The 16,456-nt window shown below is 36.5% G+C and overlaps 1 protein-coding gene across 1 annotated transcript in view; it reads right to left on the reverse strand.

Annotated features, from left to right (window-relative positions):
• Window positions 1-1,499: 1,499 nt before the first annotated feature.
• Window positions 1,500-16,456, reverse strand: part of LOC122789149 (alpha-1A adrenergic receptor-like) — a 42,867-nt gene continuing 27,910 nt past the window's right edge. Inside the window, exon 2 of the mRNA XM_044056382.1 lies at window positions 1,500-3,084. Within this exon, the coding sequence (XP_043912317.1) occupies window positions 2,534-3,084 (551 nt within the window). The 3' untranslated portion in view covers window positions 1,500-2,533. The remainder of the gene's footprint in view (window positions 3,085-16,456) is intronic.

Consider the following 16,456-nt stretch of genomic DNA (forward strand, 5'->3'; position numbering starts at 1 on the left):
CAGTCTTTTGCCTTTTATTACACCTTAGGTCTTAAAACAGCAGTATTCTTACCCTATATCAACCTCCCTTTCACTTATATGGGTAACAGAACGTTCATTCTTTGTACTTATCCCAGCAGTCTGGACTAGCTTATTTTCCTTCATTATCCGAAGCCCTAGTGGAACTCTTCTTACTTATAAAGGAAGATCCACTCATACCTACATTTTAGATGATCACTGAATGTGAATATATTGATATGTTATTACTGCTTCACATCAGCCCTTCCTAGACTCAAGTAAATGTACTTGCTTCCCAAAGTAAAATTTCTTAAATTCTTGCTCACCTTCATCTTAAATTATTCTTTACCTAATTTGACAGTGCCATAAAACCCTTGAATTAATATACATGTCCTATCTCCAGCCTACAGTTGTTTCCTTCATTTTAACTTACTCTTTACCTAATTAGACATTGCCATAAAGTCCTTAAATTAATATATCTGCCCTTCTCTCTCCAGCCTACAGTTGTTTATCTTCTCAAACATATTGTTAGTGATCCCCGATATTCCTCACATGGTTTTACTACAGTGTTAAACTGATCATGCCTTACTGCTGCTACAGCTGTTGAACTACTGCAGTCATTACAGCACAATATCTCACTTCATACTTCTTCATGCAGCGCCAGTATTTAAATACGTAATTCACTTATTAGACACCTGTGTACATATTACAGATATGTCTTGTATATCATATGTCTGTGCCTTTGAGCTGGGCTGTATCTGAAAAGGGTCTTAGCTTTCTAGCAAATGTAAAAATAAATACTTTGTCTTATTTTATTCATTGTGTCATTATGTACTTAACTGTTGTACTGTATCCATTTAATTTTTATTGCGTCATCATGTATATGCACTTGTCATACATTTGGCCTGGATCATCTCTCACAACTGCTCAGAATTTCACAGAATGTCCAGATTTTTGCTCATATTTTTGTTTTGTTCTTCATAAATTTACATTTTTTTCTGAAGTTGCTAAATAATAACAGACATTTTAGTTTCAGACTTCACATCCTTCAAAAGATCATGTTAATTCAAAGCCTTTTTATTCTAGAAACTATTTAAATTTATAAGAGCAATGTTTAAACTCTGTCCCTAATTTTGGGCCTTTATCCCCATTAATTTTGACTTTGCCCAGAATTCTTGCAAAAAGAGTTTGAAATGAATGGCTTGGATCATGGCTGAAGAGTGCTTTCTGGCCAGCCTACTTTGATTAACAAATCAAAAAATATATATATCAATTTTTTTTATTACCTGTGTAGCAGACTGATAGTATGTGGAATATGCTGTGTATGTCACTTATTTGATGGAAAAACATTTACCATCCTTAAATGCAGTATAAAGGAATGGAAAGAAATTGCATTATAAATGTGCATGTACTAAGCCATGACATCCATGACGTGTATGTTTCATATGATGCCATGTAGTTTAGAAAGGTGAGTCATATACAATATGGACGCAATCTACAAGTACTGCTTTACATTTTATTCTCAGTGTATTTGACTGTGCCAAACAGCTCAAAGTTTTACACTACAGCAAAGACCTATTGTCTAATACTGCTACAGTAACATGCAAGATGTATCCTTGTTTCTGAAATTAGTAAAATATTTTATTTAAAATGATTGTACTCAGAGGTTCTTTTCACCGTAGAAATGTACTTATTAATAAGGCATCACTATTACTACTACTGTATTTTCAGATTATACAGTCAAACACAACATATTGTTACACTTAAGATTGTTTAACATTTAATAAGACTAAGAACTTGTGTTATCAGTATAGGATGTCAAACAGCAGTGGTTTTGTACAATATACTTTGCGGATAATGCTTTCCTGAAGGATCTATGTCAGTTTACTGAAAAAAAGCACATTGTCGAAACCCATATAGTCGAGACCATCTGGGTGACAATACAGTTCATCAAAAAACTAACAAGCCCACACAACACCCGCCAACAACACAAACCATGTTTTTGCAGGGGGAGCAAGACCCCTGTACCCCCCAAATGGGGAAGGGGCTATGACCCCCCCCTGCTAATTATTTATACCAACCTTGAGAATGCACTACAGTTGGGAAAAGGGCAAATTTCCCAATCCCTAGTGTGCCATGATCTCAATCAGAACAGTTCAATGAACCAAACTGTCAACCGCATGGGGTTCGGCAAGTTGGCCCTTCAATAAACAGACAGACTCCTTTCCGGATATTGCTTTATGTTTCTTTGGCTCGTGAAGCCGAGTATGCCTAAAGAAAAATCAGAAATTTATCACAATTTTTCAGAATGTTTGGCATGATGTCTGCTGTGTGCAACATTTTTTCAGTATATATATATATATATATATATATATATATATATATATATATATATATATATATTCTTTTTTAACAAAACGTGTTCAAGTGCATTCGGTTTACTTGAGTTTTCTGTAAAACAGTTTCTTTCAGACACGTCTGTTTTATTGTCCATAGTCTTACTGCCACACTGTTTGCTTAAGAATGAAATATCCATTCACATTTCTAAGGTGTTTAGATGGTTAGTGAATGTAAATATATGCACTTGGGATCGCAAGCAGTTCTTTTCATATCTTGGAGAAGTTAACATCTCCTCTTTGATAAGACAATCAGACTGCACATCAGTACCTCGAATGTAGAGATAATCTCCATTATACGAAATGCTAGATGCAGTCATTTCAGTAGTCCTGTTGAAGGTGTGGACATTTTGCAATGCACTTATGAATCTCCATTCACTGCTGTCTTGTTTGCAGGGTTCATAGATCATGTGACTAGGATTACTTGTTAACTGAATGTGCTCTATCTCCTGGTCATTTTCCAAGTTAGTTCTAATTCCTTTGTTGCAGGACCTATAAGTAAACTGGTGCTGGCTGAACGCTTGCTTTCTCTTTCTTCTAAAACGTCCTTTGAGAATATGCTTGAATGCTCTTTTAAACTCTTGATTGAAACAAGGGTATATCAGAGGATTTATGCAGCTATTAAAATAACCTAACCAGAAAATTACTTTAAAAATGTATTCAGGAGGCTTGTACTGTGGAAAAAATGAACCTAGAAAAGAAAGAAACAGAAATTCAGTAAAGTGTGATGTCATTTTTTAACACTATTATTAATTGCTTTCAGTCCACTAAAAGTAAATTACAGTTCAGTATATATATATTTTAGCTTATTTTGCCAAAACAGGATACCCATTATTAAAATACAATATGTGTTCTGTTATGATATAAAAGTGGCATTATATGTTCTTCACAATCGGGCTAATCGAGATTGATGCCAAGTATGTATTATATAATTCCTGGAAAGGGGAATTGCAGACTGATTCAACCAGGGCACATGACAAAATTGTCTTATCTTTTCCTAAACTTCTCTTCAGCTTAGAACTTTACAATATTGTAGTTGCCACTATTGTGCGACTTAGGGGAAGGGGCAAGTTCAAATTAAAAATTGTTTAGCATCAGTCTTACATGAGAAGACAATGATTTGCTGCTAGTCCCAATAATACAGTCTTCTATTAAAAACTAGAATGCAGCAATTAAAGATATCCTCAAACCAACACAGCATCCATTTTCTAATTATTCTCAAATAGCAGAAAGTAGACTTCAGTGGCATATTAAATATGCTTAGAAAGTGAGAACATTAACTCATTGACACCTATGTGGTGTGAAATGTCACACCTCTAGCAGCCTACACACATCATTGCATTCTAGATCATTTTCTGAAAAATCATCTAAAAAAATATAAAACAAAAATGTAAATACTTTGTGAACAATAAAAGCTACTAAAACTTGTTATAAATTTACTGTGTTGTAGAAGGGCTTGCCAAAGTGAGTTGCATTTGATTAAGTCATCTTTATTTATGTTTATGTCTTGAAGGTAACTTAAACACAGTTCTTTAATCTGTCTTAAGATCAACAAGTATGTCTTGAGTAGGCCCAATTGGTTTCTTATTTCTTGCATCGGACAATTCAAAAATGGGTATAGATCTTGTAGCATTATATTAATTATAAGTGGGAAATTTTTCAGGTCAAGTAGCTGGTTATTAATTCTCAAGTTAGGGTTTTTGTGAATAGGTTGTAGTATCATCATGGGTTGAAGGAGATTTACTGACTTAAAATGATTTTGTGTTAATGTTATGGAATTTTTAAGGGATTCTAATAGGTTATATGCTTTAATGTTTTTACTACTTAAAGGTATTGATTTGGGATTTATATTCAGGCTTTCAATATGTTTAAAACCTAATTTTACCCAATGTGGGGACCAGCTATTATCTAGCTTATTGTAGTTTGCAATTCTTAAAGTTCTATTGGCATTTATGATTGAGTAGTAATTTTCAAAGTTTGGTAGGTCTAATCCACCTTTGTTTTTCGGAGTCATCAGTTTATCATATGAGATTCTACTTGTTTTTGGTTCCCATATAAATTTAGCGAATTCAGTATGAATTTGCTTAAAACATTCTTGGGTATTAATAGCTGAGAAGACATGAAGATGTATAAAAATCTGGGCAAGATATTCATTTTGATAATCGAGACTTTAGCTAATTGTGGTAGTTTCAGATTTTTCCATCTCTTTAGATCAAGTAAAATGTGGTCCCACTTTTGTTTGATATTATTAAGGTAAAACATGCTCATACAAACTGATCAAAGACCTGAAATTTCAAGAACACATACTCTTATCTAATTATTGGAAAGAAAAAACACCATTGATAGAAAACAATAGAATAATACAAGCAATTAATCTAACAATAAAATCCATATCTCTTCAAAATCTAGAATTTACCCAACTCATGATATATAATAATGCTTATTACACATGCCTTAGACTGCATAAATGTAACCCTAGAAACTCCCAATTTTGCCCACATTGTAAAGATGAAATTGCTGACCTTTTACATATGTTCTGGGGCTGTAAATGTGTATTCAAACTTTGGAACTCCCTGAAAGTACAGCTACAAAAGATGGGATATCAATCATCAACGCTCACGTGGGAATTTATGATATTACATATTCCCCCAATTACCCTGTCTAAAAACCAAACAATCATTCTCATTAATATCTTCTTATTAATGAAACTTTACATAGCTACCAACTGGCCGACCCCATCTAAAATATCATGGAATAGCTTTAGGAACTTAGCGACAAAACATATATTAGCCCACAAATAAATAATAAACAAACAAAACAAAAATCCCAATATTTTGAAACACTGGGAACAAATTTTCAATATTATACTTGCATAAAACATTGACTTTGGAAGACATTTACAACATACACAATAAAAATCATAACATCATATAGTAGTATACTAACTTGATGGTACTAACCCTGGAGAAAACAACTCTTATCTTTTTCCATACTATTAAATTATGAAAGCATTCATGTAAATAGTGTAAATATGTTTTGATTGTTTTTGTACCAGTTGTATATCACCTGTGTTTACGCTTGTGAAATGATGTATATTAAAAATAAACAATAAAGAAATATTATTGAAAAAAAAAAAAGCTACTAAAACTTCACAAACAGCAATGTTATTTGAAAGAAGTATTCTTCAGAGTGATAATAGTACATTCATGGCCTTTCAAAAAATAAAATCCTGGCTTTTCAAAACATTTATCTTTTAAGTGTGGAACAAAGCCGCGGTGGTTAGCATTGTCGCCACACAGCAAGAGGCTCTCCCATTCGATTCTCGGCTGGAGCACCTTCTGTGTGGAATCTGCATGTCCTCCCCACAGTTGAGTGACGTTAAAAATATGCAGGTAGGTGCGAGCATGAATGGGTGTGCCTTTCTTGAAGGTTGGGCATTGGGCTGGCAACTCAGCACCGTAAAAATCTACTGCCAATCATTAGCAGACCGGAGTTCCACTGTGGCGACCCCTAACCAGGAAAAGCCAAAAGACATTACTATCTTTTAAGTGTGGAACAGTAGATGGAACAGAGAATAGCTTTCAGTATGCATATAGTAAATATCTAACAATTCATTTTCATAGTAATTTTATAGACTTTAGAACTATGTTAAGAATAACATCTAGAAATCTTGAGACAATGATCTCTGAACTCAAAACCACAGGTTTAACATTTAAATAATGCATCAGGGAAAATAAACTGTTCACCTCTTCACCACCAAATCAAAACTACAGCACATTTTGAAAGGTTGCAATGAAAGTGTTTTATTGTGTAACCATTTGATATTCTGAGATTTGTTACTGAGATCCTCAGAGTAGTGAGACTGAACAAGTGAAAATGCAGACTTACATATACAAAGTTTGAGACTGCCATTTCTCTATTTTCTGAAGTGTTTCCATCTTGTAGTTAGTATCTATCTATCTATCTATATATATATATATATATATATATATATAAATTCAGGGACTGGGGGGGTTGCCCCCCACAACTCTGGATGCAGGGAAGCTTTTCCCATGCAGAAAGCAATTTTGAGAGAGAACAATGTTCTGATAAATATAAATTATATTTTTTACATTCTGCAATATTTGTAACAACTGCATACTTTTCAGTGTTTTATATTATCCTGAATACAATGTTCTGCACTGTATGCAATACTGTGTCAGAAATGCTATGTAATGTTGTAAGTGCCATTATGGGGTTCCAATTAGATTGTTGAAATTCCGTTTACACGAATACGAAATCATCGACATGTATTGCGCGAAATACGTAATAATCAAACGTGCAAAACCATGAAATTCGAAACGTCTAAGTGTTTTGGTTGGTCCATCTGTGGTATAGCTCCGTAAGGTAAGTGTGCGATAGTTATGGACCTTAGGGTTAGGGTGCGGGTTAAGATAAGTGTATAGATAGGTAATGTGTGTAAGATTTAGTGTAGTGTTAGAAGTAGGGTTTTGTTAAATGTATTTGTGTGTATTTATTTTGTTTGGGTATATCTCCATAGGGGAAGTGTGCGATAGTTATGGATCTTAGGGTTAAGGAGGGGTTAAGGATAGTGCATAGATAGTTGTGTATGTGGGGTTTAGTGTAGGGTTAAAAGTTGAGTTTTGGTGCTTTACTTTAGGGTTAGGAGTAGGGTTTGGTTAGTGTATGTATGTGGTTTATTTATTTTGTTTGGGTAGGTAGTATGTAGCGGGTGGTGGGGTTAGCCAACTATGAACGTTCGATATTTTAAATTTTGCAGTTTAGTGCATTCAGTATTTTTGCGGTTCGAGTAATACGTGTCGCTGTTTTGGTATTCGATGCAATGGATTTTTGTTGATTTAATATAGACCTGCCATTATGACCAGGTCATGGTTAAAAAGGGTCCAAGGAGTAACACACCTAGCCAGTTTAATTGCAAAGTACATGCATACTTGTAAATACTTACAGATCTGGGCATATTGTAATTTGCATATATTTTACCTTTGTACCACTGTGATCACAGTGGGCTTCTTTGATGAATGCATATTTTGGTCAAATGTAATTACCGGAGTACTTGACCATCATACTGCTGATGTGCTTGTTCCCATCCATGTGTATTTTGCCATACATGCTTTATTCTTTTAATTTATTAGTTGGCTGGGTAAATAAAGAAGTCCTTTGTTAACCACACACGCATTTACTTTTAATTACCAAACTGTTTAAGTGGAATCATCCTTCTTCAACCTCTCAGCCAAAAAATACCATCTAAAATCAAATTGTAATCCCACCCCTATATTATGAACTTGGAACAATTTTATTAAATCTCATCATTGTCTCTAGTCATACAGTTTCTCCCATTTATCTGACTGGTTCACATGTTTATGTCATCTGTAGTTAGACATGTATCCCTACAGAATCCTCCTTCAGTGTCACCACTGTATTTGCTGAAGTTTACTTGTCTCAGTAATCACCGTGATGAAATCCCAAATCTCACGTGAGTATATAACACTGCCATGCTATCTCACATTTGTTACAGTACTAGATCTTTACATATATATTTTTAATTACACTTTCAAACAGTTCATCTTGTTCATCTGTCTTATGTCAAAGATGACAACTTACACTCATTTTGATAGTCAGAATGGCCATTCTTTAATACAAGTGGTCTTTGATAAAGTGCCTAAACCACGTCAGTGTCTCAGCTACAAAATGATCTTTGCCAAGCTGGCCCATCTATTGCAGCATGACTACTTCTTCTAAAGAATGTCCATTTTGAGTAACTCATTAACATTCATTGTCACAGTAAGAAAACTGTTTAGATTATAAATACTAGTTTCTTTCTTTTTTTTAATTTCTCCAAGTCTTTTGGGTTTCTAATACCATGACGGGAATAGACGCCATTCCTAAGTCATAGTATGATTAAAGTTCATGAAATTAGTATTGTTTCAATCTTTGATGCCAGTCAGTAGTGCTCTTCGCAGCACCCGCAATGTGCTCAGTAATGACTCCTCCTGCAGTTCGTATGTCGTTAAGTGTATTGAGGTTCTTCCAGATGTTTTCTATACTTGCAACTATATTTATGCTTTTTTCCACATTTCTTGCCTTCTCATCTGATCCTTCAACCTTATATTATTCTTTTGTTTTTTGGCACATTCATTTGCTGCCTAATTTTTATCTACTGGTTTGATTTCCATTCCTGCTTGACACTGATATGCTTCTGCTAGATTAAGCCATCTTAGATTTATTCTCCTCATGTTTCAAAACTTTCACTATGCTTGGGTCTTGTGAGGTCAGCAGATATGTGTGGAGTCCTACGACTGCAGATTTATACATGTAATAAATCTCAAGGAGGCCCATTCCTCCTTCGGAACGGGGAATATATAATCTTGATATGTACTGATTTTTATAAATCATTTGGTGAACATGAAGCATCCTTCTTGTTTTCCTATCTATTCTATCCAACACATTTTGGGGCCAGTCATTCATTCCAAAATTCTAAGTTAGGACAGGAAGAGCAAATTGGTTTATAGGTTGGATTTTGTTCCTAGATGTCACTACTGTTTTCAGGTGAATTTAAGTCTTCTGAAGTATTCCTTTCTAAGTTTTATTTGCATTTGTTCATGTTTTATTGCTGATCCTTCATCAATTCCCAAATGTTTATACACTCCTCCTTGCTCAAGTTCTTTTATATTACATTCTAGTCCCAAACTGATGTTTTCCTGATGTTGCAGTTTTCCTGCTTTAAAGGTTGCTTTTGCACATTTATCAAGACCAAATAACATTCTTATATCATCTGAAAAGGTTTTGACAACTTGCAGTTGTGCTTTCGTGCTTTCCGTTCCTCATCTGATGAGCTATACAGTTTTAAATCATCGACAAAGAGAAGGTGAGAAGTCTTTACACTTTGTTGTTTTCTAGGAGCCAGATTACAGCCATGGCCTAAGCTGTTGAGTAAACAGCTTAATGGGTTAAGGGCAAAACAGAATAGTAATGGTGACAGAGAGTCACCTTGGAATATCCCCCTTTGAATTTGTATACCTGGGATAACAATTTGTCCTTTATTACGGCTTAATTGCAAAGTGGTCTGCTACTATTTCATGGTCACTGTAATGTAGTTGATCAGTGTGGGGTGGATCTTATACATTTTTAAGCACTCTTTTATCCATGAATGAGGGATACTATCAAATGCTTTTTTGTAGTCAATCCATGTCATACTTAGATTCTTCCCCTTTTAACAGTTCTCCACTATGACTTTATTTAACAACAAATGATCCTTTGTTCTATATGACTCTCTTTTATTGCCTTTTTATTCTACTGCCATAATTGAGTTTTCTTCTAAATGATTATAAACTGTCAGCATCAATTCCCATGTATAGTTTAAATGTCGTCGGAAAGCAAGTTATTGGTTTAGAATTTTTAAGGTAGCTTGCAGTTTCACTCTTAAGTAGGAGCATTGTTTTTCATGTTGTTAGCCAGGCTGATGTCTGTTCTGGGTGCACATATAAATAGCTTTATTTCTTTCACTGATCTTGATATATCTCTGTCCATGTTGTTATTATTTCTTTTGTGTAGTCCTGCATATTTAATGGTAGAAACATCCACCATTGATAATTATCTAAGAAACCCCTTATGGTCTTTTTCTGGTGGCTCAGTTTTATCTAGGCTGCTGGTTCTTCAGATTCTTTGTTTTGTAGCTCTTTAGAGTTTAGAATAAACCATTTAGGCTTGTCTTTTTCTACCTCACATAACCTTCATTTTTTGAATGGATCAGAAATAACATCATTACACAGTTTGCCCATGTCATAGAATTATGGTGTCCTGACATTCCTCTTCCTATCCACAGAACTTAAACAGCGCAGAGTGTTTTGTTGACCAATGCATCTCAACTGTCCAGATTTTTGCAGAATGTCCAGAATTTTGCCTCATATTTTGGTCAGTTCCTCATAAAATTTGATTTGTGGTTTTCTGACAAATCGATGATTGAAGTCACTAAGTAATGACATATGTTTGAGTTTCAGACTTCATACCCTTCAGAAAATGCATGCTAATGAAAAACCTGTTATTCTGTCAAATTTCTAAGTTTATAACAGCAATATTTAAGAAAAATACTCCAAATATGTTTTGCCTTTGTCTAGTATTCTTATGCTAACAGGCTGATCGGTATATGGAATTGTTTCACACACCTCAGAAGATGACCTCTCTGCAAACATCTTATTTTCTTGCTCATCAGTCTTAACATTTTATAATTCCGTCAGACTTCACTGGTAGCTGGTGAGTCCATATTTAAATGTGAATTGAATATTTGTTTCCAGCTTTCCCTTCAGTCTATTGTATGCAGCTATATCTTCAATGCTTACCATTATTTTCTCACTTTTTTCCTTGCATGTCCCAAAACTGCACCCTCTTTTTTTCACATTTTTCTTTAAAATTGTTCTTGATCCAAGTATACCACTTCCTTGTTATAAATGTTTCAATGTCTTCATTCTTCCTCTTTCTTAATCCAGTAACTTCCCAGATCTTCAAGTATGAATGGGTGGCGCAGTGGTTAGCATTGTCACCTCAAAGCAAAAGGCTCTCCAGTTAGTTTCTCGGCAGGGGTGCCTTCTGTGTGGAGTCTGCATGTCTTCCCTGCATTTGGGTGGATTTCCTCCGGACACCCCAGTTTTTTTCCCCATATTCCAGAGACATGCACCTAGAGCATTTCTTCCCAGGCCTCCTATGAAAATAGGCTCTGTCCCAGTCGGACTTCCTCAGAAAACAAATGTTAAATAAATGAAGTACGAGGAGCAAGTGATTGACTTGAAAGTATATTAAAACCCATCTATTGTTTTGCACTAGTGTTTCATTTCTAAAGGGCTCACTATTGAAGTATTTTGAATGCCAGAAAAAAAAAGATCAAAACACAGGAGATGAGTGAGTACTGAATACCAATCTTCTTGTTACAGGTAGGATCTTACAAATGAAGTCTGCTGTAAGGTTTATTTTTCTCTTGGTGGATATTCTTATGCCTAAATTATATGACTTTTTTGTAGCGTTATAGAATGTATGGAGCATGTCACATTTTATTAAAAGGCATTTTTCATCAAAATGATAGAATGGAGTTTATATCATGAGATTATTCAACTTGAACCACCATTACAATAAACTTGTTGGCAGCACATTCGTTAAGGAATTGGATGCAATAACTAGGAATTATATTGCAACTATGATAAATCTATGAATTAGAGCTGAATGATGATGTGTTTAACATTTTACTAATTTTGATCTCCCACCTCTTCCACTCATGTATGGGCCCCTACAATTTCCCACACTGCATGTTAATTACTGCTAGTGGCAAGGGGTGGACAGTACCCCACCACCACAAACACACACACAGACAACATTTCATTATGGTGTGAACTGGAGGAACTGGAATAACCTAACCTGAATTAATGCATACATGCATTAACAACTCTCTCCCAGCCCAGTGAATAGGCACAGATGGCTTCTAAAAAATAGAAGAATGTCTGCTTCAAATCTTGCTAAGTATTTTCTGTTGGGATTACTTGAGAAATGGTTCAGTAATGCAATTTTACCCTCAACAGGCATACTGCGGTAAAAATGACATAGGCAGCTTCAAAGTAATATTTATTTATTAACTTGTTAACTAGTTTAATGGAGTGATCAAAGAAGGTTCCATTTTAGCCACTGTCTAGGCTTTGAAGAGCAGGAGTAAAATATAAATATAAAAATATATGTTGACATGTAGAACATACTTAAAATGAGATAAGAGATGGCTTATCTAAGTCAATGAATAAAATATTTAGTTTACTATAATTAAGTAAATCATTGTCATAGCTTTGCAAATGAGTGTACAACTATGTCCCGACTCCTCCCCCATGCATGAGACCTCTGGGAAATCTGCACTCACCTAGCACTTCCACTGATGGACAATTTTTAGCTGCCTGACTTAGTAATGGACTAAAACTGTTAGGACTGAATGAAGGCACTACAGTAACCTTCTCCAATGTGATCCTGCATCTGCAACAAGGAACCATTTTGCCGCATTTCAAGTCAAAGTAACAGAATGGAGTAGAACACCACAGGCAATAGCATGGTAGCCGCAGACTCTTCCACTCTGAGCTCTTCTAAGGTTGTTACAATCTGGGGGGAGTTGGCAGACCTCTGACTTGCAGGTCCTCCTTTCTAGTATTCTGTTTTTGCAGAATGGTACAGTAGACCACAAAACCAAGGGTGGAATTAAAAAAAAAAAAAAAAAGACAATCCCCCCTAAAAAAAAGTGTAGAGTGCGCAGCAGCAAGTTGTGCTGTTAGTGACAACTTGGAGAATGTGGGTAATTCAGAGACACAAGTTGTGCAGGATCAGAGAAGCTTGCAGCATGCATTCTGCAGCATAAAAATATCTGTAGAAAAAATGTAGATGGAATGCAAAAATGTAAATGAAGGCATACGACCAAATTATGTTGTAATGAGCTGCAAATGCAGGCAGACTAATGAGCGTCACATCTCACAGTTATATGTGCAGCAGCCTGTGTAACTAACTGCATGACTCTACAAAGACACACAGCACACAAGAAATTTCCAAGTCACATTTTGGCTAAATACCGGCAAGAGCAACAGTCTGTATTCAGCTACACTTGCATGTTCTTCCTGTGTTTAGCCCTGCCCTGCTTGCACATTATGACAACCCATTGTAATACGAAATACTTATACTGCTGATAACACACAGTAACATGACTAACTAACTAATAACTGTTTCCACGTGGATTATGACATAAGTAATAGTCTGGGAGACGCATTGCTCACATATTGAGTAGCAAGGGACGCATTGTGTTCCTATCCCTATGGAGATCAATGTATTTGCAGCACTTAATATCTTAGCTATTGGGACCTTTTAGCAACCATTGAGGGAATTGTTAAGCATCCCATAAGGCTCTACCTCACAAATTGTTATTATCAAGTGGCAACTAGGGCGTAACAAAGGGGGAAGCTGCACTGGGCACAGGCTGTTAGGGGGCTCATTCAGCTAGTATCAATGGAGTGTTAGTGTAGTACTAACATTAATTTATGAAGATGTGAGGATACCTCATTCACTGATGAGGTTAGAAGTAGAGTCAAGTGTAGCAAGGTGTTCATTGCTTGTTACAGCTGTACCAAGCAGCACATTTTCTCCCTAGTCCTTAACTTCGTGAAGACTTTTTTCTGGTCCTGTATTATAGGTTAGGGGTGCCAGTTTGGGGAAACTGCCCAAACCATCAGATGACTTAGCTATAACCCTGGCTTAAGTTTCTCAACATTATGCTTTTACATGTGAAGAGTATATTTGCTTCCCTAGGACAGCAGAGGAGATGGCCATCACTAAGCATAGCACCTATAACATTGCACATTTCCCTGAGGTACTGGGTGCCACAAATTACACAATTGTAACACTTAAAGCTCCATCTAGCCCCCCCACTCTTAGATGTAGAGAAGAAAATGTTACCTTTCGTGAATTTCCATGCAATCTGCAATGCAGAGGGGATTATCTCTAATGTGTGTACATAGCATCCTGGCAGCTCCCATGATTCTTATAGCTGTCAGATATCTTACCCATATTATTGCTTTCAGTGAGGTGACTTCCTACATAGCCATCTGGTCAGCAAATGCAAGCTTGTTGAGCAAAATAAATGTGTCCTGGTACAAATACTTTCCCTTGTAGCCAATAACTCCCTCAAACATATTTTGTTGTGAGTTGCAGGTGATGGTAGGTATACCCTGGAGCCTTGGCTCCTGATTCCTGTCTGCAGTCCTGAAACTGTGACTGAAAATTCAGTGCATCACCACCAAGTTGACTTTTCTATGCCACACTGCATGACATGATTGTGCAGAAAAAAAGCTGGTCAGCAACATCACATGGCTGTAGAAGACCTATATCAGAGACCACGGAAGCAGGAGAAGACAATGAGTCAGAATAGGAGGAGACACATACAAAAAGAGACCCCCTACCCTAGGCAGTGAAGGGCATATAATGCCGTGGCATTAGTGAAGGTGCAATGTCTGATAAACAATTATTGGCTATGACATTGGGAAGTGACAGTGTTACACAGACTAAACATGATGCATGCAGATTTGATATCAGTTAAGAAGTTATTGGCACAGATTGCTTTGATATGCACCTTTATCTGATATACACAAGAAGAAAGAGCTGACCTGAGTGGTATTACACACGAAACAATAAAAACTGTGGTCACAGTGGTGTGAGTATGATCTGTGATGAATAGGAAGGTGAAGTTCTAGTACCTCCACCATAGCCCACTGCTGTTGCAGGTTAGGGTAGTTCCAGTGATGGGGTGGAATAAACTTACTAGGGAGGACTGAAGACCTCTTTTAAGTTGGCAGCCCTATCATGTTAGTTATGGTGTCCTAGCCACAGCTGCAGTATTTGGTAGAGACCAAGATGGAGTTACATATGCATGACAACCTTGGATATATAGAAGGACTCCTTGAGTGGATCACAGATTTGTCTATCTGACATGCCCTGGTCAGAAAGCCACCAGAGGGTACCCAGATCCATGCCATGGGACACAGGAGACCATCAAATGGCTATGGTTTCATGCAGGTTGCACTGTTAGCTGGACTAGCATTTCCTCTGTGGCCACTGATTCACTGTATTTCATAACTGTCACCACCTGCCTATATTAGATCTCATTCCTTGTGCATAACCCAACTCATTCTATCACTGTTTGACTACACTCTGTGTGTCCCCATATAAGCTACCCTAAAAGTTACACCCACTCTTCATACATAGCTTTCTCTTCTCTCTCATCCTATATCTCTCATCCTTTCTTTGATATAAAAAGTGGGGTATAGCCATCTAAACAATGATCTTGCCTTTCTTCCCTCACCCACCTTGCATTGTCTTATGTTCTCCTTGTTGTTTTTCTGCTGCTCCCTGTCATTCATTTTCTTATTGTACAATAAACCCCCTTTCCACCCCATATTGTTGCTGATAAGTATGGCTGTATGTCTGCTCCTCGATATTAAAAGATACTTTAGGAAGATCTATTTCACAACACTTTATGCTATTTTGCTGATAAGCATGTTAACAAATGTGAGAATGCTCCTTTTAGTAGTGGCACACTGCTCCACACAGTACAGCTCCTTTGTTGGCCTGTTTCATGTTGTTGTGCATTAGTAAGTGCACTGACAGCTGATATACCAGACCCTCTACCAAATAGCTTCTATCTCCGAGGAGTTAATGCTGATCTGCTGTCCTGATAAACATGAAATCTATGCTACAGTAGAGCACAGTGCAGTCTCAGTATCAAGTACTGCTTCCCTGAAGCATGCGTAATTAATCTTGTTCTGCAGAACACAGCTTATCTGGGAGGTATGGGGAAGTTTTACAAATTGCAGTAATTTAGAAGTGGGCTGGATGGTCACTTAAGACTTCTTTTACAGCAACACTTCACACTGTTATGCACTTGGTCTTTCTCCTTGGAAGGCATGTTAACAACTGTTGCTTACTTCCCATCAACCCTCTATAACCCAAATTATTAATTGAAGGAATCCTCACAGGTCTGAGACTTACAGTTGTGTGAACAGCACTAGTGTGACTTGATATTGCTGAAAAACAGCTTAAGCACTTATTGTTTGTTCTTTTATTCACTGTTGTGTGATCATAGAATTTATATGCATAAGTTAGGGGTGTGACACCCCCTTCCCCCAATATTAGGTGTAGGGGGGCCCTTACCTCATGCTACAAATCTTGGTATACTGCTGAAAGTAACTTTAAGTGATACTGAACTGTACTGCTGGCACCGACTGACATTACTGTCAGTGAGTCAACAAGAAGCCCAACTGAGCATGCATCATCATCAACATAGGTGTGAACTATCCTTATGAGCTATGATGGAATGGTTTAAACTTTACTGTCAAAAAGTAAACAAACACCATAACAGATGGCCCTTGTTATACTTTTTTGAATGGCAAGAAGCACTTTTAACACAACTGCTGGGTCACAATCAGGTGTGTCACCATACATTTCCAAAATGGTAATAGTCATCAAGCTTTCTGTTGCATTAC

Source organism: Protopterus annectens, chromosome 14.part0 (assembly GCF_019279795.1).
Source record: "Protopterus annectens isolate FY-2018-M chromosome 14.part0, PAN1.0, whole genome shotgun sequence".
NCBI lineage: Eukaryota > Metazoa > Chordata > Ceratodontiformes > Protopteridae > Protopterus > Protopterus annectens.